Raw genomic sequence first — 25,650 nt, 5'->3', positions numbered from 1 at the left:
TACAGATATAAACTTCAAACATGGATTCAAAATACATCTGTGCTCTTTTGTTGTTGGTATCAGTGACTCTGGTCTACGGAACAGGATTTAATAGATATGCGTATTTACGTAATAATGTAAAAAGCCAAAAGGGTAAGTTTAAAGATTTAATCTTAAATTACTGCAATATTTTGTATTACATTACATTTATGCAACTCAAGTGAAATCAAGTTGGCAACCTTAATGCTGAATATTTCTTATTGAAATGTTTGCTATATATAAATGGTTGTTTTTCTTTTGTCTCAGAAAATCCCCCAAAATATAACTTCCCTGCCAACACTGCAAGGCAAAGAAATCTAGCTCATGTTGTTTTATTCCAAACCCTCATGTTGAGCTCACCTATAGATTTTCCTCAGTCGTGTTTATATCACCATCAGCAAGTCCCAGTGAGATCAAGAAATAAAGTTACATTGAACTGTAGTCGAGATTTTGTAGCAGTGAGACCCAGAAATTGAAGGTGTCCTGCACTTGACCATACGTAGATCGTAACGCATTTAAAAATCAATGTGGCTTGTGGCCGTGTTTACTTCATTATTCCTAAGTAAATATTACTCATATTGCAAGGTGCAGTAAACAGTGAGCATTGCAATGCAAATACATGAATGCAAACATACGAAAGGGCTTAGACAAGTTAAGAAAATATAGTCCTGAATCTGAAGATCTTCGAAACACAAGTATTTAACGGATTTAGAAATTTTATTAAATTTGATTTTGTTATTTAGAAGCTTTTTTCACAGAGAGAGAGAGTGGTGAATCTCTGGAACTCTCTGCCAGAGGGTTGTTGAGGCCCGTTCATTGACTATATTTAATAGAGAGTTAGATGTGGCCCTTGTGGCTAAAGGGATCAGGGGGTATGGAGAGAAGGCAGGTACGGGATACTGAGTTGGATGATCAGCCATGATCATATTGAATGGCGGTGCAGGCTCGAAGGGCCGAATGGCCTACTCCTGCACCTATTTTCTATGTATCTATGTAAGCTTGCACATGTTTGGTATAGCTCCTTACCAAAGTAATTACAGGAATACAATTTGTAAAGATGTGTTCAATCTTCCATGAGAGCTCAATTTCTTTAGGACATAACATTTTAAATGAAGATGTACAAAAATGATCTATGTAAAATTAATCAGAGTTATCTGACATCTATGACAAACTCAAGAATTAGCCACACATTAATTTACTGGTATGTAACTAATTGGAATCACTTCAAAATTTTGCAGTTTTTGCACTTATCAAAGCTGGAATAATGGCAGCCCATTTTTACTAAAAAGTGACAAAAGAATGTCCTTCAATAATAAGCTGAGGAATCATTTTGTAAGTGCAAATAAGATGCTTAATTGAGAAAGGACAAATTCACAACAATTCCTGCGAAAGTATGGTCTGAATTGAGTTGAATTTCATTCACCTACCCACAAAATTTCCCAGGTATGGTCCCAACTTGTCTGCAGAGTCAAAGACTCATCCATTCTGACTAAGTTAGTGCCATTTGTATGTGTAACCTTTCTCATTCGTGTGCATTTTGGAGGGTTGGGTTAACTGAACCCTGTGCCTTGGAGCATTTAGCAAGGCCTTAGTGGCTAGTAAGCTTTGGCTTCTGCACAAATTAGGCATCACCACAGGAACACCCTGAAAGATTTTAATTGGGTTACAGGTTGGAGGGTTGAGCCTCGACTTCTGTCAGACACTTTGATGGCAATATAACAACTTCTGAATGTCTCCGTTATTCAGTCATTTAAAAAGTATAAACATTGTTCTAAAATTGAAAAAAGAACATTTGAAAGTAAGTTTGTTTCAAAATGAAAATAATAAAAAATAAAGCAAAATGTATTTATTTTGGATAAACAGTTTTCTGTCAGGGCAGAATTTCCATTCAAATGAATGGTGCAGCCATACGTATGACGTAGGATCAGAAAGGTGGAAACCCAGTTTAATACTAGGGAATTCTGGTATGATTATGCCCTGCTACTAGACTCAATGAGGGATGTTGTGTCATCTGTCCCTCAACATCCTCCAAGATTAAGAAGGGTCTTGACACGGAACATCACCCATTCCTTCTCTCCATAGATGCTGCCTCACCCGCTGAGTTACTCCAGCATTTGTGTCTATCCTCCAAGATTACTTACCTGACTGGGAGTGCCTCATCTTCAGTAGTTCACTGTAGAACTATTGGTCATAGTCAGCATAATTCAATCCATTATTTCTGGAGATGGCCATTGTGAAATCTTTCTCCAATCCTCTAGATATTGCTCAATACTTCACCAATACCAGAAATAGCATAGTAAAATTGAGAGCAAGTATAGGAAAAAAAAAATTCCAGCTACTGGATAAATACAGTTTGCTCACTTTCCAATGTATGCATCAGACGTCATTTGTAAATAACCTTAACCTCATTGTTAAACAACCTCATATGCAGCTGATATATTTATTGTCAAATATTACCAAACATTTTACCATCAGCTTTGGTTCAACAAAATAATTTAATATTTGAATCAAGCTTCAGCCTTAAAATAAGATCATCTTAGCTACTTCCTCACTGATGTGCATGGCAGTTTCTTGTGTGAATATTGGGTATTCTATTTCCATAATTGCTTGTTAAATTCTTTCAAATGTCCCGTTGTCACAAAAGATACAATTATTGCAAGGCAAGTTTATTATTTGTTCTTTCTTACATTTATATCTATTGCTTTGTCTACCTATTTCGAGAAGGCTTTAACTGGTTGACTTTAGTTAGCCCACTATTATTCTAAAAATTGATTTTCAAGACGACAATGTCAGGATTAAATTAAGAATTAAGAAATATTGTCACCTACTTTTTAAAGGTGTATAGAACAAGCATTGTTTCAATTAAATTAATTAAACATGAGTAAGTAAATTGAACATTGCCATAATTGGGTCCAGATTGAGATCACATAACATTGATATGATAATTATCAACTGGAGCAAAAGGAAATGGCTCGCAGCATTTATGTAATGCAATGGAAAAGTGTTGTTACAAACAAAGATATTTTTCTATTGGTCCCGCTGATTATTATAGGTATGAATATCCGAAGTAGATGTGAATCTAACAAAATCTGTAATAATCAATCATGAAAAACACTGTGCAATGGGAATACGCCCACATACTTTTTATTTTCATTCTGATTGACTTTACCTGGGTATACTTCTATTCCACAATATATCACTATCAAGTTAAAATATATGTTCCCTCTACAGTTTTCCATATTTAAAAATGGATTGGTGGTCGTTTGTAACAACAATACTAGGTATCAGTGATGCCCAAAAAGCCCTTTGCTTCTATAACATTTATAGATTTACACCAAGGACTTGCAATAGAGAGTAAATGCAATGTTTACACTAACGTAAATATCTGGATTTGATACGATCAACGGTTGGTCCTTTTTCAACAATGAGGATATAATATTCTGAAAATTCTCCTTACAAATGCAATCCAGATGAGAAATATGGTGGAAGTCCCATATTACCAGAAAAAAGCATTCAATCTTTCCTTCAAATGCTATAGTTTCCATGCCTCCAGTACTAAAACTGGAATCTGATGAGAGCAAGATGCGATTTAACCTACTTTACCGTTTAGGTAAATTTTCAATCATACTGGGGGGAGGTGGGAGAAGGGGGACACGTAAGGGTGAGAGATCGTCCACTGACTGGTGAGGCATCTCAGCTTGCTGCACATCTGCTCCTGGGAGCCCAGTCTTCCAGATAGCAAGCCCTACATACAGTCATCTGCTGGAAAGCCAGTTCTCAGTTGATTAGAGAGGTTCAATAAAGTGAAGGGTCACCACAGAGCTAATCGGATGTCAAAGCTGTCATTGAAATTCACTGCTTATGAATGTTTTTGGTAGTCATACAAAATAAGCAATTGAAGTGTGTGTGGGCCATTTGGCCCCCTTATGCCTGGTCTGCCATTTGATAAAATCAGAGCTGTTCTCCTACCTCAAGCCACTTTCCTACATTAATCCCAAATCCCTAGATTATTGTACTATCTAATTCAAAAATAATCAGGCACTATTAAAAAAAAAAACAAATATTAAAACCTAAAGACTTCAAAATATTCTTCTAAAATTAAAGACAATTACACATATATTTAAATAAAATGGATCAATTCAAATAAAAAGCCTATGTTCACAGAAATCTGAGTATGCTGCTCGGTTAGATTCCATTCAGAATCATTCAATCAGTGTCATTCAGTATCCACTGGAACTACAGAGGTATCCGGAGTGTGGTACCTAGCCGGAAAAGAAAGCTAGACCACCCCATGCTCAGGACACTCACCCAATTAAGTAGGTAATACACAGCAAATCTTAATGTACCTGTTGTTGTTTTTTTTAAGTAGAGCAGGTCATACATTTGTACTTATTCCATTTAAAATAATCACTAATTTTCCAATATAATTTTATTTATTTTTCACCAAATAGTTGTATTCCTCTGAAGGTACTGTATATAAATCATTGTGAAGGGTCCAGACACAAAATATTTTTTCCATTCACTCAAGATGCTGTTGACCAACGAAGATCTTTACGCATTTTCTAAGTATTTAAGATTCCAGTATTTGCAATTTCCTAGATTATATATAAACCTTTTTTTTTAATCCATTATATATTATGCTTTCAACATTTGTTTTGAGTAGGAGTCTATGTATTAAATCCTTTTCCTTTAAAGTTCTCTGAATCCTTCTCTTCATTTTTTAAATTTCACCAACCAGTGATTTTTTTTTAAACTGGAATCATTTATAATTTTGACCGCCCTTGAGCATTTTTCTTCCTGCTTTAATGTAAACAGTTTAAGCTACTGTATGCCAAAAAGTTTTTCACTGTACCTCAGGACACATGACAATAAACTAAACTAATTACTTTAACTGCACGTTGATTCCGTGACATACTTTCTATTGAAAAATATTCTAAAATGCACACATTATTCTAAATGCAGTCTAATTAATGAGCTGTATGATGACAACACTGCTGCTCTGCATATTATTTAACTATATTTCCACCATAGCCATAACTGAATAATGTGTGTGTGTGTGTGTGTGTGTGTGTGTGTGTGTGTGTGTGTGTGTGTGTGTGTGTGTGTGTGTGTGTGTGTGTGTGTGTGTGTGTGTGTGTGTGTGTGCGTATGTATGTAATTTATAGATACCGTATACCTCTGTGGGACAGTCAGACTTCAAAATTATTTTTACAGAGCCATATCAAAACATCACTTGAAAATATCATAGAAATTGTAAACTCCAGATGCACAAATTCATCTTGTTGAATTGTATTTTGGATTAAATATGTTTGCACTTGGATGGGAAGCTTTCTGCGGTGAGCTGACCGTTATCATGCAGAGGCCATATGTCAACTGTCAGACACCACCTCATATCTCTCTGTGGAAACTGACCTAGCCATCAAACATTATGACACAATCGTGCAGACAGTCATGGGTTTCATTTCTTAAGGTGATCTTCCCTCCACAGCTCACTTTTATCTCCAGCCCAAAATCAACAAGCAAGAATGCCCTGGTCTGTTCTTGCCCAACCAAACTTATTTCTTCCTACCTTGATTCTATCCTTTATCTTCTGGTCCAGCATCTTCTGACATATCCATGACATCTCCGATGCCCTCCACCATTTTGATTGTTTCCAATTACTTGTTCCCAAATGACTAATATTTACATGGATCTTTTGACACCACATAATGCAGTTTAGGATGGTCCACTTCTTTCTTGAACCGAGTCCCAACCTGTTCCCTTCCACAAACACAGCCGTTTGGCTGGCTGAAGTTATTCACACACTCAACAACTTATCTTTAAAACACAACTCACTTTCTTCACATTAAAGGTGAAGGCCTTGGCACCAGCATGGACCCAAGCTGTGGCAACGTTTTTGTGCAATACATGCAAATTTCACTGTACCTTAATTGGTACATGTGACAATTAAATTGAGTCATGAATATTTGTTTGTCTTCCCCAAACGCCCCCCACCCCCCCCAATTCCTTTCTGGTACACTGATTACTGCATTGGTGCTGCCTCCTAGTGGCGGCACAGTGGCGCAGCAATAAGGTTGCTGCCTTACAGCTGGAGACCCAGGTTCGACCCGAACTACAGGTGCTGTCTGTGTGGAGTTTGTACAGATTGCATAGGTTTTCTCTGGTGCTCCCAATTCCTCCCATATTCCAAAGACGTGCAGGTTTGTAGGTTAATTGTAAATTGTCCCTAGTGTGTAGTATAGTACTCATGTACAGTCGCTGGTCGGCGTGATCGCTGGTGGGTATGGACTTGGTGGACCAAGAGGCCTGTTTCCACACTGCATCTCTAAAGTCCAAAGTAAAAGTCTAGTTTTGTGCCAATTTTCACCCAGCCCTCACATTCTTATATTCAACTTCAGACTTGAGAGTCAGAGATTCTGGATCTCTCTGCATATATCCCTAACTACAAATATCTATTAAAAGCTGAAGATATACACAAAAAGCTGCAGTATCTCAGTGGGTCAGGCAACATCTCTGGAGAAAAGGAATAGGTGACGTTCCAGGTCAAAACTCATCTTCAGATTCTTCTGTAAAAGGATCTCGACCCGAAACGTCACCTATTCCTTTTCTCCAGAGATGCTACCTGACCTGCTGACTTACTCCAGATTTTTGTGTCTATCTTCAGTGTAAACCAGCATCTGCAGTTCCTTCCCACACATCTATTAAAAGCATACTAAGCCCCAGAGCTATTTCAATTGTTCAGCCCACCCTGGCTCATAAGGACCTTATTCCATTCTCCCAGTTCCTGTTAAATTTATTCGGATGAAGAGACTTTATGTACAGATAGATGCCTGTGATATTACTTCTTTCTTTCCGAACCGCTACCATTATTAACAAAGCCATTATCATATATCATCCATTTCCCACACCTCACTCACCTAGTCTCTGCCAGGACAGATTGAGGACCTGTCCCTCACCTTCCACACTACCAGCCTCTGCATTCAGTAGATTATTCTCCACATTTCCACCACCATCAAAGGGATGCTACCACCAAACACTTTTTTTCCTCTTCCCTCCTGTCAGCATTTCACTGTGATTGCTCCCTTTGATTCCCTGGTCTACTCTTTCATTCTCATCAACCACCTCTCTTATTACAACACTTTCCCTTAAAAGCATGGGTGTCCTTTCCTTCCCTTCCACCCAAACAATCTTCCCAGGTGATTCACTTCCAATTCTTCCAATCTGTATTGCATTCTGTTTTACAACGCGGTCTTTCTTGTACTGGAGAAACTGAACACAGATTGGGTGATCATTTGCAGAACACCTGAATTCAGTCCATAGGGATGAATGAGCTCCCTGCTGCCTGCCATTTTAATTCCTCATTCCACTCCCATTCAGACCAATTAGTCTATGGCCTCCTGTACTGTCACACTGAGGTGCAATGCAATCTTAGAGAACAGCACTTCATTTTTTGTCGAGACTCAATATTGAATTCTACAACTTTAGGTAACTTGATTTATTGGTCTGTATCAATCTACCATTTGTAATATTAGCTCCACTTCTTTTTTTCTCTGAATGGACGACATGCCATGTCTGACCTGCTTGTGGCATGTCCTCCTGCTCTGATTTCACAGCTCCCATATTATTTTGTCTCGGTTTTTTAATCTATATTCTTATCTTCTAACTGCTCCCATACATTTTATAGGACTCTCGGTAATCAGCTACAATGAGGCTAAAGGTGCATTATTAATTGACTTAGTGATAGCACACTTGCTTCTGAAATAGATGGTCATGGATGCAGATACCACCCCAAGAGAACAAACACACCATCACAGTTGATCCTCCAGGACTGATGATTTATTAAACTTGTGGGATGCTTTCATTCAGATGAAATCTATCTTTTTGACACCAATTGAATAAGAATCTACTCACTGACTAGGCCAACGTTCTCTTACCAACACGTTGCCACCAATGATAATGTATCTTCATCTGTTGTGGGTATTGCATAATTAGGTATCTGTATTGACCTGTACTATATTGAAAATAATAATTAATTGGCTGTGAAGCTCTTTAAGCTATCCAGAAATCATAAATAATGTTATATATACAAAGTATTTTTATGGACAAAACTATTTATGTTATTGATGTTAACCTGACGGAATACTTAAGTCTTAGCTATAAAAAAGAGGATTTTTAGACCATGTTTCACAGAAGAGGTTTGAATGCTGGTGCTTACTAATATGTACACCATGTTCATAAAAAACAACAAAGAAGCCTTATTCTGCATCATTACTCTGGAGGCAGTATTCCGGCAACTAAACGAAAGCTACGTTTATCACATATTGGAGATATTTTACAGGGAGCATTATTTGCTCTAGGTGATGTTAGTTAATAGATGCAAACATGGATTACCTCCCAGATAAACTTGTGCAAACTACTGGGAGAATTTGATTTGGCATTATTAAGAGGCTTCAGTCACATGAAGGAGCACCGTATAGGATGGCCAATACTATCTATGTTCACAAAACCAAAATAAAAATAACATTTAGTCCTGCCCCCCAAAACACTGAATACACCAGGACATGCTGCTCCTGGTGAGTTGCAAATGCATCCAAGTGATTTATGAATTAAATATTTACAATTTTTTTATTGGTCTTTCCAATGATGATCGATAGTAAATCCCATACTGACCTGAAACTGGGAGTGTAGGAAAGAATTGCAGATGCTCGTTTAAATCGAAGGTCAACACAAAATACTGGAGTAACTCAGTGGGACAGGCAGCATCTCTGGAGAGAAGGAATGGGTGACGTTTCAGGTCGAGACCCTTCTTCAGACTGATGTCAGGGGAGTGTGCGGTACAGAGATAAATACATTTATCTCTTAAACAGGGAGGTCATGCAATGCCACAATATCTTTGTATGACTTAATGGCATATAATGAACAGGCCTGAACAAATTATTTCCAGGAAACGGCTGCAAAATCCTTGACACACGTTTAAGCCATGCCCCCAGCATTCCAGGCTATCAAAACTATTGAGAATACTAAATGTTTCTGATTCCATGTCATTTTCAAAAACTATCATAAAAAGTAAACATTAACAGCACGGTGGCACAGCGGTAGAGTTGCTGCCTTATACTGCTTGCAACGCCGGGAATCGGGTTCGACCTCGTCTGTCTGCACGGAGATTGTACATTCTCCCCATGACCTGCGTGGGTTTTCTCCGAGATCTTCAGTTTCCTCCCAAACTCCAAGGAGGTGCAGGTTTGTAGGTTAATTGGCTTGGTAAATGTAAAAATTGTCCCTAGTGTGTGTAGGATAGTGTTAATGTGCGGAGATCGCTGGTCGGTGCGGACCTGGTGTGTCAATGGGCCTGTTTCGGCGCTGTATCTATAAAACTAAAAGTAAAACTAAACTAAGTCAAAAGTAAAAATTAAGATGATCTAAGAACAATTAAAATATTGAAAAAAACATTAGAGCAAATTGCAAGTAATTATAATGGCAAATTATCTTACAGATGTCCTTCAGCATCTGTCCATCACATTCTTATTCATTCAAATGAATTGCTCCTGAATTAGTGTTAAACTGCTGAAAGTTCATCAGGCAGATTTCCCAGTGGAAAGTTTGTTGGTCAAATTAGATTGACTTTGTCACTAAACTCTATCCGGAATCTGAAGTCAATAGGGGCAACATAATGGTAGAATGGTGGTGTTGCTGTCACAGCTCCAAGGACCTATTGATCCTCAAGTATTGTTTGAATGGAGTTTGCACATTCTCTCCATGATGTACGCGTTTCTATCAGGTGCTCCAGTTTCCCCACAATTCCTCAAGATATGTTTGTAGTTTAATTGCTAGTTCTTTCGTGTAATGTTTTAAGATGTAAAACAAATCTTTAAACAGCTCAAAGAATCTTAAAGCACCCAATAGCTCTGAAATTTTTGAAATGGTGCTTCGTAAGATTTACATATAAACTATAAATTAGTAATTCATCAGAAAACATTTTCAAATCCAGATGTTTTTGAAATCAGAGGCTCTCCTAGCCACCCCCTTCCATTCAGGTCTCTCACATTTGTTGCCAATGTCTTTGACAAAGTCATAATCTGATTGTCAAGCATTGGTTAACTTTCAAGCCCCTTGATGAACACTTCTAGAAGTTCATCAGTAATTTGTTAATAGCACATTCTTGACTTAGATAGGTTAATTATCAATACACCACAAAATCTGGATAGTGCAGACAAATGTTGTCTCAATCCCCTGTGATACTTGTAAACAAAGATAATTTAACTTGCTTTGCAAGACTGATAATATGGTGCAATTTTTTAATTCATTTATTAATTTATTGGGATGCAAGTGTCTCTGGCAAAGCCAGCATTTATTGTCCATCCTTAATTGTCCTTGAGAATGGGTGGTTGATGAGAATTTTTCTACAACGCGTTTGGCAGATTTACATCCAGAAATGATGAAAAACCTGAGATATATTTCCAAATTGCCAAAAGATGCCTGATTTCAAACTACTTCTGCCCACTCCCTTACATATCGCAAGCTATTTCAAACACCTCACCTACTTATGTAGGAAGGAACTGCAGATGCTGATTTAAATCAAAGAAAGGCATTAAATGCCGGAGTATTCCATCTCTGGAGAGAAGGAATGGGTGACATTTCGGGTCGAGACCCTTCTTCAGACTGGTTAGGGATAAAGAAAATGAGAGATATAGATGGTGATGTAGAGAGATAAAGAACAATGAATGAAAGATATGCAAAAAAGTAACGATGATAAACAGGCCATTGTAAGCTGTTTGTAGGGTAAAAATGAGTAGTGCGAATTGGGTGGGGGAGGGAGAAAGAGAAAGAATGTCGGGGATCCCTGGTGAGATAAATCAATATTCATACCACTGGGCTGTAAGCTGTCCAAGCAAAATATGAGATGCTATTACTCCAATTTGCGTTTAGCCTTACTCTGACAATGGAGGAGACCGAAGACAGAAAGGTCTGTCCGGGAGATCAGATTGGTTCATGCAGGCTGAGCAAAAGTGTTCCGCGAAACGATCGCTCAATCTGAGTTTGGTCTCGCCGATGTATAAGAGTCCACATCTTGAACAACGGATACAGTCAGTTGTGCTCTGCTGCAGTCATCTGTCAAGCAGTGCCATGCACAAGCATCCATCCAGCCTCAGGTCACTGATCCTGAAGCCCTGTGGCAGGACCACAGTGATGGCCTATTCCTTTCAAAGGCTTGGCCTAATTGTTTTGAAACAATTCTGATGAAAAAGTATTATAAACAGTTGAAATAAATATAAATAATGAGAAATCATTAAAAAAAAAAACCTGATGTTTGCTAAAAGCAGGTTTAAGTGATAGAAATTTTTTTTTTTTTAAACTAGACAATAAGAACAAACCAGCTGTGTTTTATTTTTACCCCAGTACACCGTTTATCACATTCATAGCTAGTATCTCCATCACATACCTAACTTCCAAGATATGTGGTCCACAGTGCGCTAGCTTACAAACAACAGCTAGTCAGCAATTCTCTATGGAACTACTCACTAGCACAGTGTGGCCAATTAATATTAGGCCCTCTGTACCTATTCTGAAAAATATATGAAAACCTGTTGAACATTTTGAAGAGGAGGAGTGTTTTTTTTCCAGGACTCGAGCAATTACTATTCTTAAATGACACTCCCCAAGAATAAGTTAGCCATTTAGGCATTACATTTCTACTTAAGGAATTGCAAATTGGCAAATGGATTCTCCTTCAGCATAATGGAAACTGGATAACGTCTGTGAAATATGCTAAACAAATGCAAGCTCTTTCCACGCTGATAGAAATGATAGCTTGACAACAATATTGCCCTTCTTTATTGTTCTCTTTTATGGAACAACCTTTTCTTCTTTTGATTTCCAAAATAGATTATCATGTAAATGGATATGAAACTCAGAATTCTGAAGAAGAAGAACATGAAAACAATGAGGACAGCAGAGGTGAGCAACACTTAATTTACAGTGAAAACATTGAGTAAAATAAAATTAGGAAACTAAAATCAATGTACTCATTAAGATACATGGAGATTTTCAACCTAACATCCAAAAATAAAAACATGTTTATAGATTGTACACTCTTCAAAGAAACAGCCTCACTTTCTCTATTGTTTCTAAATAAATTATTCTTAGTTAACAATTCTTCTTGTATTGTGCATTTTCCTCTCAAAAATTAGATGACGTCCAGATTGCTTTTAGCGATAGACATGTGGACATACTAACACCTTATTTATTTGACGTTACAGAATATGAAGCTGAACAAGGACATTATGCGGAACAAGGACTACAAGGCCCACCCGGGCCACAAGGCCCACGGGGCCCACCAGGTGCTCCTGGAAAAGGTGGCACAGGGATGCCAGGAGCCCCTGGCAAACCCGGGAGACCAGGGGAACCAGGAATGTCATCTATGGGAAAATCAGGGATTCCAGGAGCACCAGGAAGACCAGGTGGTACAGGGGCCCCAGGAGAAAAAGGCGACAGTGGAGCCAATGGAATTCCAGGACCCAGAGGCAAAGCAGGACCCATGGGATATCCTGGGGCAACAGGGTTATCTGTTGCTGGTAAACCAGGCCCTCATGGGCAACCGGGTACATCAGGAGCACCAGGTCAACGAGGGGAAAGAGGATTGCCAGGACCCATGGGTCTTCCAGGGGCAAAGGGGGAAATGGGAATGGGAATCCCTGGGCGTCCTGGTAGCAGAGGGGAAACAGGCTCTCAGGGCCGATCAGGCCAACCTGGACCAGCAGGAATGGGAATAGCTGGTGCTCCTGGTCGTTCAGGTGCACCAGGGGAAAAGGGGGCAATGGGCGCATCAGGTGCTACAGGATATCCAGGCACACCAGGACCAAAAGGGCCAATGGGAAGTCCTGGTATGCCTGGAGTTGGAAAACCTGGAAATTCAGGTGCACCGGGGATGCCAGGAGCCTATGGAGCCAAAGGTGCTGCTGGTGCCCAAGGTGTGACAGGTGCACCTGGACTACCTGGTTATGGAAAACCAGGATTACCAGGCCCCAAAGGAGAGCGTGGCTCAACAGGTGCCACTGGTTACCCTGGTGACAACGGAAAGCCCGGATCAGTTGGAGCAACTGGAGCACCTGGATCTAGAGGATTACCAGGTGCAACCGGATCACAGGGCTCAAGAGGCCAGCCGGGTTCAACTGGTGCAACCGGAGAGAAAGGACCAATGGGACCCGTTGGTCAACCTGGATATCCAGGAGCTAAGGGTGGTGCAGGACTTGGAGGTGCCCCAGGTAAATCAGGAATGCCAGGAAGGCCAGGTGCACCTGGCCATTCCGGACAACAAGGAACAGCTGGTCCCAAAGGGAGTATGGGATCTGCCGGTGTACCAGGTAAATCTGGAAGCCCTGGCATTCCAGGTGCTCAAGGTCCAGTAGGGTACCCTGGGGAAGCAGGGGCAAGAGGAAGTTCTGGCCCAGCTGGCCCAAGAGGCCCATCTGGCACTCCAGGTACTCCAGGATCTCCTGGAGAAAAAGGAGATACTGGACGTCCTGGCCCACCTGGTCCTTCTGGAAATTATTATGGGAAAATGAGCAATGGCGTACCTGGTACCCCTGGACCAGAAGGACCACCGGGCCCTGAAGGTCGACCAGGTCCTCCTGGCCCACCAGGTCCATCATCTGAAATGTTTGCGCCTCAAGGCAAGTACAATTATAATGGCTACATCAAATCAGGAGAGCCCTCAGCTGGATTGCTCAGTCCATACCCAGCCTTTACTGCTCTTCTTTCCCACTCTTATTACCGTACTGGGGAACCAATCGTATTTGACAAATTGGTGACCAACTCAAACAATAACTATAATCCGTCTACTGGAATTTTCACATGTGAAATACCTGGTATCTATCAATTTAGTTATCAGGTGCAAGTCAAGGGAGCAAATGTTTGGGTTGGATTATACAAAAATGATGAATCTGTGATCTACTCATATGACGACTATACAGAAGGTTATATTGATCAGGTATCAGGAAATGTGATATTATATCTACATGAAAATGACCAGGTCTATGTTCAGCTACCAACAGAAGAGTCTAATGGATTATATTCTTCAGACCTCATGCACTCAGCGTTCTCAGGGTTTCTAATTGTTCATTCTTGATGTGCGTTAGATTATCAATATCCAGTGGTGATCTGACATTCTATTCTGAGTGAAGAACAGTACAATTTAGTTAACAGAATAAATTCAGAAAAAAATCAAAGTATGATTATCGTTATATTAAGAAATATAAAGTTCTGACCAATAAATTTCTGTGTTGTTTTCATCCACTAAACATCACCTGTTTGAAACAATACTTTTGGGTTTATGATGTGCACCTTGGAGACAAAAGCATATTGTTTTTCTGATTTAAAAAAATCCAGAAAATTCTGAATATTCACATAAAGTTAACTAAATTATTTTGGAATAACAACCATGTTATCATGTCACTTTAAAATGCAATTGCCCTTTTGTGATACCAACACTTCTATTGCCCATTTTTGCAGAAAATGTTGTACAAAAATATATGTTGGTGCTTGACATTTATTGTTTCATCCTTAACAACGAACCACCTCAATCTGATTCAGCTAAACACAATCTTGAACTTCTGTTATTTTCAAAGGTATTATGCACAATCAAGTATTTCAATATTCATATTACTTTGTGTCAATATCTGTCTACCACCATTACTTTACGTATTTCAGTAGTAAGTTACTTATTACGCTATTCAAACCATAAAAAGCATGTTATAAATTCTAGAGAAATCTAATGGCATTGATAACCTATGCATTCTCCAAAAATACACGTATCTAAAACGTATGTAAATGTTATTGTAACAAATCATAAAATATTTCTGTAATTGATCATTTAAAAAGTTGTTTTCTCAAATCTTCCAAAATTGCAAATGCATTTGTGTCACTGTGCAGTTAAATAAATGATGATTGTTACAAATTTCAATATTTCACTGGATATTCTTTGAAATACAACATACATGTCAAATTCATAAACTGGCCTCTTGCCACCTGGTTCAAAAATAGCTTAAACTGGATGGTCATTAATTTTGTGCATGACCTAACAACACCAGACCAAATTCTTGAGCACCACCGAATTCTTGAACAATGTTTCACGGTAAATATTACCGATTCTGTATTTCACTTAGAAAAACCAAAATAATAAATGATAGACAATAGACAATAGGTCCAGGAGTAGGCTATTCGGCCCTTCGAGCCAGCACCGCCATTCAATGTGATCATGGCTGATCATCCCCAATCAGTACCCCGTTGCTGCCATCTCCCCATATCCCCTGACTCCGCTATTTTTAAGAGCCCTATCTAGCTCTCTCTTGAAAGCATCCAGAGAACTTGCCTCCACCGCCCTCTGAGGCAGAACATTCCACAGACTCACCACCTTCTGTGAGAAAAAATGTTTCCTCGTCTCCGTTCTAAATGGCTTACTCCTTATTCTTAAACTGTGGCCCCTGGTTCTGGACTCCCCCAACATCGGGAACATGTTTCCTGCCTCTAGCGTGTCCAAGCCCTTAACAATCTTATATGTTTCAATGAGACCCCCGCTCATCTCTTTAATTTAATTTGTAATGAACCCCTACATTACTTTCCCTGAGGTAATTTTTATATTGCCACAACTGTTCTGGGCTAGACTGATAATAATAATGGAATGGCAGTCCAACAGTCATTAATAATTGTCATGGCACATTAGTCTTTCACCAGATGATGATATAAATCAATGTACCAGTGCCAGAAGTTAAGATATTGCTAGAGTTCTTGTGCTTCTACTTCTTTAGGAAAAGTATGTGGGTTATGACTACCTATGTTCTGACCATATTGGCAGGAGGACAGCTCTGTTGGAGCGAGTCATTTCCACTCCCTTCCGTGTCATTCTGGCTTACCGGAAGATTGCACCTTTACTATGCCTGATAATTATGTATACTCAGGAAAGTAGGGGAAGATCAGGATGGGGAAGAGAGTGGGTGAATTTAAAAGGAAAGCATAAGGGTCTAGGTTGGAAAGGGTTGAGTGAACGGAGTGAGATGAATGGGGATGGAATATTTTCAGGTCAGCCCCCCCCCTGCGGCTTTGCTCTCTTGCCCCACTGTCCACAAAAACATGCCCTAGACCTACTGACACTAATCATTCAATCACTCTATCAACCAACCTATACCTCAGTCCAGCACATTGGTAAGGAAATGCTGCTCAGCGATAGCATATGAGGATTCAAGAGTTAAGAGTATATAGTTTACTTGCGTACTCAAACTGGACAATATTATTCTTCCTTAAAGCAGCACAACAGATTTGTGAACACAGTACACAACGCGATAGGATAGAACTTTATTTATCCCAGGAGGAAAATTGGTCTGCCAACAGTCATAAAACACAACAAGATACATGAAACATGTCATTAAAGTGACGAGTGGAAAGTCCAGGATTGGGGATGTGCAAAGATTGGGAAGGAGGGTGGCAGGGGAAGAGGAGTCAGTCCGAGTTGTATCTGATAACAGGATAAACAAATAAAAAATGTACTGCAAAACAAAACAAAATGCTGAATTCCCCAGTACAACCAAGACAGTTTACAGTTTAAAGTTTAGTTGCCGTTTGTCGTGTTGGAGAATGAGGGAAAGCATGGGATGGACTTTGGTGGGGAAGTGTTGAGGAACTGAAAAAGGGGGTAGAGAGCTCCTCTATAATCTTTGGTAGAGAGGGAGTTGAGACAGATTATTCATTTGTTAGCTTTGCTACACTCATTAAAATAAAACAAAATTTGCAAATCCAATCACATTAGTCGTCTACATCACTTTAACAGACTTCTGGCCCCAACCCATTTTCTCATTTAGCAAATAATAATGAAACTGCTGAAAACGAAATGTGAAACCTACTCAAAAAATCAACACTTGCAACTAAATAGCTTTCTTGCTGTACGTGACAATGACTCAACATTGTACCACAGCAAAAAATAATAACCTCAGTGGTATTTGAAAGGTGGAAGTGCCTGTTTTCAGACAGTTAAAAAAGAGAGTTTTCAAACACCATAACGGATGTGGTGGTCCAAGAATTAAATTTTGGGTGGAGATTTCCACAACCAGAACTTCTGTGGCTAGTTGTGTGTCCAAATAATAACCGTGGGAATTTAGGTTAAAGCATGTAAACAATTAAGAAATGTGGGAAAGCGAAGGAGAGGAAACATCTCTTACAGTGTAACTTTTCTCCAGGCAATGTTAATAAAATGAATATGATAGAACACATTCGAGTTAAAGACAGATGAGGTGCCAGATGACTGGAAATGTTGTGCCTCTATTCAAGAGGGGCTGCCGGGAAAAGCCTTGGGAACTACAGGCTAGTGAGCCGAACATCTGTGGTCGGAAAGTTACTGGACAGTATTCTGAGGGGTAAGATATACATGCATTTAGATGGACAACGAATGATTTGAGATGGTCAGCATGGTTTTGTACATGGGAGGTCGTGTCTGATGAATCTGATTGTGTTTTTGAAGATGTGACCAAAAAGGTTGATCAGTGCAGAGCAGTAGACGAACAGTAGCAGCAGCCAGTAGATGGATTTCAGCAAGGCATTCGACAAGGTAGGCTGCTCTGGAAGGATAGAGCACATGGGTTCCAAGGAGCGATAGATGATTGGATAGAAAATTGGCTACATGGAAGGAGCAGAGGCAAAAGGGGAGTGTTGTAGAGCAGAATGATCTAGGGCAAGTGCAGGTACATAGTTCCTTGAAAGGAACAGGTAGATAGGGTAGTCAAAAAAGCTTTCAACACATTGACCTTCATCAGAGAATATTGGGTGGAAAAGTTGGGAGGTCGTGTTGCAGTTATTTAAGTCGTTGGTGAGGCCACATTTAAAGGAATGTGTTCCGTTTTGGGCACCATGCTATAGGAAAGATGTTGTCAAGAAGGAATAAGTGCAGAAAAGACTTACGAGGATGTTGCCAGCACTCGAGGGCCTGAGATATAGGGAGAGGTTGAACAGGCTAGGATTCTCTTCCTTGAAGCGCAGGAGGATGTGGAGTGATCTTGTAGACATGTACAAACTCATGAGAGGAATAGGTCGGCTAAACCAATAGAGTCGCTTGCCCAGAGTAGGTGAATTGAGAACCAGTGGACATAGGTTTAAGGTGAGGGTGGATAGATTTAATAGGAACCTGAGGTAACTTACGGAACCAGAGAGGGATATGGGCCAAACGCAGGCAGGTGGACCCAGTGTAGATGGGAGACATTGGTCGGTGTGGGCAAGATGGGCCAAAGGGCCATTTTCCACGCTGTATGACTCTATCAAAGATGTAGGAATGAAAGAGCCTCAATCGTTGACCTTGTTCAAGAGGTGCAAGATACTAACTGTTTCTAATGATGTAAACTATAGTATTGGAGTAATTTAAAATTTGGGATAAGGGATTGAAAAGAAATATGGTGGTAGGAAAATGTATAATTATAGTTTACTGCAGCCACGAGCATGAATACCAAAGGCAATTGCCTATCTGGTGCCTAACTAATATGCATTCAAGTTAGCAAAAAGTCAACCATGTTAGTTAGTTGAAATGTGTGATTCAAAGAATGGTGTGAGAGAAAAGACAGCAATGTTCTATCTGGATGAGCTTCACTTGAATCGAGCTGTGACCATGTCCAGTAATGCATGTTATTTTTCCACTAGGATATATATTAAACGCATTAATTTACAAACATGTTAACTCCGGACAGATATAGGCAGCTAGGATCAAGTGCATCCCTGGTGGAGTTTGAGATACTAAGGAGTAAACTAAAAAAAGAAATCAGAAGGGCAAAACATGGCCAGGTGATAGCTCTGGCGGGTAGCATTAAGGACAATCACAAAAGACTTTACAAATACATAAGGGGGAAAAAAAGTAACTAGAGAGAGGGTGGGACCTCTCAGGAATCAAAGCGGTCACCTCTGTGGGGAGCCACAGGAGATGGGCAAGATCCTAAATTAGTATTTCTCCTCTGTATTTATCGAGGGGAAAGACAGTAGGTTGAAGGAAATTGGAGCAGTCACTGGAAGTGTCTTGCGAGCAGTCAGGGTTACCGTCGAAGAGGTACAGAAGGTACTGTCGTGTTTGAAGGCAGAGAAATCTCCAGGGCCTGATCAGATATATCCGAGGACATTGCGGGAAACTAGAGAGGAAATTGCGGGAGCTCTGGGTGAAATCTACGAGTCGTCCTTAAATACAGGAGAGGTGCCGGAAGACTAGAGGGTGGCAAATGTTGTGCCTCTTTTCAAGAAGGGCTGCAGGGAAAATGCAGGGAACTAAATGTTAAGCTCACCGGCCTATATATGTAGTTGATAAGTTACTGGAGAGTATTCTGAGAGATAGGTTATACAGGCATTTGGATGGGCAAGGGCTGATTAGCGATAGTCAGCATGGTTTTGTACATGAGGGGTCGGGTCTCACAAATCTGATTGATTTTTTTGAAGACGTGACCAATAAGGTTGATGAGGGCAGAGCTGTAGATGTTATGTACATGGACTTCAGTTAGACATTCGACAAGGTTCCGCATGATAGGCTGCTCTGGAATGTTAGATCGCATGGGATCCAAGGAGAGATGGCTGAATGGATAGCAAATTGGCTCCATTGAAGGAAGCCGAGGGTGATGGTGGAAGGTTGCTTCTCGGACTGGAGGCCTGACTAGTGGTGTGCCTCAGGGTTCAGTGCTGGACCCGTTATTGTTTGTCATCTACATCAATTAATTGGATGCGTACAGGGCAAGATTAGCAAGTTTGCTGATGATACAAAAGTTAGTAGTTTTGCAGATAGTGAAGATGGTTGTGAAAGATTGCAGCAGGATCTGGATTGATTGGCGAGGTGGGCGGAGGAATGGTTGATGGAATTGAATACAGAAAAGTGTGAGTTGTTGTATTTTGGGACGTCGAACAAGGGCAGGACTTGTTGTAGAGTGCTCTACAACACCTAGTAGTGTTGTAGAGCAGAGGGATCTAGGAGTACAGGTGCATGGTTCCTTGAAGGTCGTGTCGCAGGTAGAGATCTTATAGAGGAATACAAAATCATGAGAGGAATAGATTGGGTAGATGCACAGAGTCTTTTGCCCAGGGTAGGGGAATCATGGACCAGAGGACATAGGTTTAAGGTGAAGGGGGAAAGATTCACAGTTATGGGAATCCAATGGGTAACTTTTTCACACAAAGGATGTTGGGTGTATGGAACAAGCTGCCAGAGGAGGTAAATGAGGCTGGAACTATCCCATCATTTAAGCAAAAGTTGGATAGGTACATGGATAGGACAGGTTTGGAGGGATATGGACCAAGCACAGGCAAGTGGGACTAGTGTAGCTGGGACATTGTTGGCCGATGTGGGCCAGTTGAGCCAAAGGGCCTGTTTCCACACTGTATCACTATGACTTCATGACTATGCTCTAATTCATCTTCTCAATTTTCAAAACAGTTCCTACACATTTTAATTTTTAAACAAAATCTGTTCACAAGGCATTTTCTTGAGATTTGAAGTTGAGGATTGAAAATTATTGCTTGGCTATTTCAATGCATCAGCAATACTATAAACAATCTGAATTCTTGTATCTCATTTAGGATTGTTTATTTGTTTTTTATATTAGTTAATCAAAAAAAAACAGTAGAATGTCAGGTTATAAGGCTATGAAGAATATCCATTTGAAATTTAGGAAAATATATTCATGGCTGGAGAAAATAGGATTCACAAACAAAAAACACAGAAAATTTTAAAATTAAACTTATTCAACACAACAACAACTTAAAATACAGGGATTAAAATATGTTTTTCTATCAACACTGGTGTTCCTGTGATACTATTATTGTAGGAAGGAACTGCAGATGCTGGCTTAAATCTAAAATTTCGGTCAGAAGAAGGGTCTCAACCCGAATCGTCACCCATTCCTTCTCTTCAGAGATGCTGCCAGTTCTGCTGAGTTACTCCAGCATTTAGTGTCTACACTATTATTGTAGTACAATTACAATTTTTAAAGGACCATAAGTATTAAATCTATATGAATTTGTGTGCCACTTTTAAATAAACAAATAATGACTTCTGATAAACCTATCTACTGCTGATCCTGTCTTAGATTTTACTTCACAGCACCTGAACACATATATGGATGTGAATAATGTCTTAGCTGAATCAGTGTAATAATGAACCTAGCACAGTGGTTAACTTAAGTAATAGCCATACTATTCTTTGGAGACCTCTAACTTGGCCGAAGTATGCCTAATAGCCTGATAAATGTGGCAACATTTCCTTGGCATGAACAATTAATTGCCTGTTGCTTTTGTCTTGTTGATTATTATACTCTGATTCAATCTAAAAAGAAACAGCACAATCCAAACATCATCTACCAAGCATTTATCAGCTGTTAAATTGGAATTATTATTTATCATCCCTGGAGTAATATCAAAACCATCAATCTTTTAACTGCCTATTGTTGTTTACTTTGACTGAAAATACTTTGTTGTAGGAATCTGATATTTGAAAGGCTTTTTAATTTCTCAATAAAATCATGGTCAAAAATGTTTCAGAAGTAGCAAGGCTGAATTTGAATTATCAAGCCACTGTTATTAAGGTATTTTGACAGTACATTTATGCATCTAAATATTCATTATATGTTTTTTTAATTCAATTTATTTTCACAATTTTAGGCTATTCGTCAACAATTCACAACAACATTATCTAGTTAATTGAAAACAATTTGAATACATAATGTTCACCTTTATTTAAAAATTGTGTATCATTAATTAGTATGCACCTTATACTGTGGTCAAATAAAGAACAATTAATACCTGGTAGAGCAATGTTGTTTGTATCATTATAGCTACAGAGTTAATAAAATATTGGGCTCTATTTCGCTGGAGTGCAAGAGCAAATCAGCATGGAACTGTCAGCATTTCTCACTGCAAGTGTGTTTTACGACTCCTGTGGAAAGAAAATTACTGTTTGAAGTTCAATTGCTGTACCCCACTGCTAGAATTCAACACCGAGCATTTACTTGCTGAGATAGCCTCACATTCTCTATGAAAGCTCTCATACGATTCTGCTCCAGGCCAGACCTTACTTTTTTTTGTTCCAATCATTTCATGCAAAAAAGCTATATTTTACTAAAAACAAATGTTTAAAAAAAATCCTGATGTCGGAGCAGCTCTATTCCTATCCTAGGTATTTATGATCTTCAATTATTTGCAATTTTATCATAGAACGTAGAACAGTACATCACAGGAATAGGCCATCGGCCCAAGATGTCCACAGTGAACATGATGCCAAGTAAAACTAATCTTCTCTGGATGCACATGTTCCATAACCCTCCATTGCCTGCATATTGATGTGTCCATCTAAAAGCCTCCTAAATGCTACTGTCGTACCTGCCCTCACCACCACTCTTACTATTTGTTCCAAACACTGCACCACACTCTTTGCACAAAAAAAGTTGTCCCACACATCTTAAACATTACCACTCTCACCTTAAAGCTATGACCTCTAATCTTTGATATTTCTACCCTGGGAAAAAAAGTTCTGAATGTATACCATATCTATGTTTCATAATTTTATATACCTCTATCAGGTCTCCACTCAACCTCCGATGCTCCAGAGACAACAATCCGAATTTGTTCAATCTGTGCTTCTGGCTAATACTCCACATTGCAGACAGCATTCTGGTAAACTTCTTCTGCACCCTCTCCAAAGCCTCCACATTATTCCTGTAATGGTACAACAAGAACTGCACATAATATTCTAAAAGGGGTCAACCAAAGTCTATAAAATTGCAACATGACTTTATAACACTTATACTCATTGGCCCAAGGCAAGTGAACTTATTTACCGCTCTATTTACTTGTGTTACCACTTTCAGAGAGATATGGTTATGGACCCAACAATCAATACATTAATGCTGTTAAGGATCTTGCTATAAAAAGTATGCTTACCCTTTACATACAGCCTCGCAAAGTACAACACCACATATACTAGACCAAGTGGGACCTGTAGGGTCCCTGTCAAATGGGAGGTCTGGTTCCCCCAACGCTATATTCCACCACTCACCCATTCCCCAATGCAATATTCCACCATTCACCCATAACACCTCATCCTCCCTCTTGTTAAAAAAATGCAAGGAATTAAAAAAAAAAAATCAATTTCACTTCCCCTGCCTCCCCCAGGACTCCCTTCACCTCCTTTTCAGCCTCACTCTGCCCCCTCCCCCTCCTGTTCAGCCTCAGTTGCCGGGACTAAATGTTCTATTTATGCAACATTGTTGCAAATGAGATTCCATTGTGACATCACAGCTGTAACTGCCAGCAACTGGCAAAGCACTTGAAGTTATCGGTCTCAAAGTGGGATTTAGTAAAACTAAAATAGTTAATAACTTGTAAAATATAACAACAATCTGAAAGAAACTTGTTGAAAACACACAAGACAATTTATTTTGATAGTGCCAACAATTTTAGCGCTATCGTGTACTGTGTTGGCGTAATTTCAGGATCTCACATGCACCCACGCAGACATCCAAACAAGATGAGAGTTTTAGTAACATTTAGATATCAGAAACAACAGAGAACCCAGCACAGATCCCTGCATCCGCCACTAGTCACAGATCATATCCTTCCACTATAACGCTTTGTCTTCATCAGGGACATTTTTACAACTTACCGAAGCCAATTAACCTACAAATCTGTATGTCTTTAGAGTGTTGGAGGGAACCGGTTGAAATGGAGAAAACCCACACAGTAACTGGTGTAGATCAAACAATATTGCTAATTTGATCCGTGTCTGGTTTTGCTGCTGATGACCTGATCCATAATCCATGTCAGGTTTCCCACACCACTGCAACCTCGTGCTTGCGGGCAGCCATGTTGTGTTTCAGTTCTAACTTACGATTCGGAGCCTACAGTACTCATCTTGATGGTCTCTGTATGTATAAAAATTAAAGTACTTGTTATGATATATAATGACTCTGTATCATAAGTACTTTGCACAACTCGGAGAATGTACAAACTCTGTACATACAGCACCCATAATCAGGACCGCACCCAGATCTCCGGCGCTATAAGGCAGCAACTCTACTGCTTTGAGACTGTGCCACCTCTAATCACCTATCCATGTTCTCCAGAGATGTTGCCTGATCTCGACAAGAGTCAAGAGTGTTTTATTGTCATAGATCCCAGACGGGACAATGAAATTCTTACTTGCTGCAGCACAACAGAATATGTGAATATGTAAACATTGTATATAACGGGAAAAAAAAGAAAAAGTTCATTAAATAACAAATATAGTGCACATAACAAATAATAATATAGTCTTTTGCAGTTCAGAGCTCAGAGTTTATTCGTTGTGTTTAATGGCCTAATGGCTGTGGGGAAGTAGCTGTTCCTGAACCTGGATGTTTCAGTCTTCAGGCTCCTGTACCTTCAACCCGATGGCAGTGGTGAGATGAGTGTGTGGCCAGGATGGTGTGGGTCCTTGATGATTTTGTCTGCATTTTTGAGGCAGCGACTACGATAGATCCCTTCGATGGTGGGGAGGTCAAAGCCAGTGATGGACTGGGCAGTGGTCACAACTTTTTGTAGTCTTTTTCGCTCCTGGACGTTCAAGTTGCCGAACCAGGCCACGATGCAACCAGTTAGAATGCTCTCTACCATGCACCTGTAGAAGTTTAGGAGAATCCTCTTCGACATGCCGAATCTACGTAATCTTCTCAGGAAGTAGAGTCGCTGATGTGCCTTCTTTACAATCGCATCGGTGTGCTGTGTTCAAGAAAGATCTTCGGATATATGCACGCCCAGGAATTTGAAGTTATTGACCCTCTCCACCATCGTCCCGTAGATATAAACAGGATTGTGGGTCCTCATCCTTCCCCTACCAAAGTCCACAATCAGTTCCTTGGTCTTACTGATGTTGCGAGCCAGGTTGTTGTGCTGGCACTATTTGGACAGTCGGTCGATCTCACCTATACACTTCTGCTCAGTTACTTCAGCATTTTGAATCCTTTAGTGTAATAACCAGTTATTTTCTATGCATGGGCACTCCTCAGTCTTCTGGGACTTCTCCTGTGGCTAGGAAAGACACAAAAGATCTGTGTCAAGGTCCCTGCAATCTTCTCTCTTGCCTCTATCAATAACCCGAGACTAATCCCATCAGGTCATGGGTATTCATCCACCTTAACACTCTTCGAGCCATAACACCACCTACTTCTTGATCTCAAACCACCCAAGCATAGCTTAAGTTATGAGACAACAAGAAGACAACAAATGAAACGATAATTAGGGTGCAAATTTTTGAAAGCACTACATTAAACTGGATTTGTTTTTACATTAATTTTCAACTTAAGATCACAAGCCAAAACATGAGGCTGTAGAAATTAAGCTCTAAATAGGATATGGCATAGTCTTTATAAGGACTGTACTTTGTGCATAATAACACCAGTTCATCTGTCATTTAGTTCTCAACATTTATATATACTTGTCTTTAATTTGTTCAGAAGGTAAAAACAAGCTGCAATGAGTTGTATATAGTAACTCATACCAGCACAGAACTGAAGCAGATACTTGCTTGTGGCATGTGATATTTTTGTACGGTAGCCTATGGGACAAATTTTAAAAAAAACTTTTTGAGAGAACGGTATT

General features: G+C 39.7%; 2 protein-coding genes across 2 annotated transcripts in view; one reads left to right on the top strand and one right to left on the bottom strand.

Moving 5' to 3' along the window:
- Positions 1-14,977, top strand: part of LOC129697703 (collagen alpha-1(I) chain-like) — an 82,753-nt gene extending 67,776 nt beyond the window's left edge. Inside the window, exons 6-8 of the mRNA XM_055636411.1 lie at positions 10-132; positions 11,902-11,973; positions 12,276-14,977. Coding sequence (XP_055492386.1) covers positions 10-132; positions 11,902-11,973; positions 12,276-14,143 — 2,063 coding nt within the window. The 3' untranslated portion in view covers positions 14,144-14,977. The remainder of the gene's footprint in view (positions 1-9; positions 133-11,901; positions 11,974-12,275) is intronic.
- nt5dc1 (5'-nucleotidase domain containing 1) overlaps positions 1-25,650 on the bottom strand; it is a 439,504-nt gene that overhangs the window by 296,068 nt on the left and 117,786 nt on the right.

Source organism: Leucoraja erinacea, chromosome 5, assembly GCF_028641065.1.
Source record: "Leucoraja erinacea ecotype New England chromosome 5, Leri_hhj_1, whole genome shotgun sequence".
NCBI classification, from domain to species: Eukaryota; Metazoa; Chordata; class Chondrichthyes; order Rajiformes; family Rajidae; genus Leucoraja; species Leucoraja erinaceus.
Note: the sequence above shows the minus strand (reverse complement) of the source record. Positions and strands in the feature narration are given on the sequence as shown.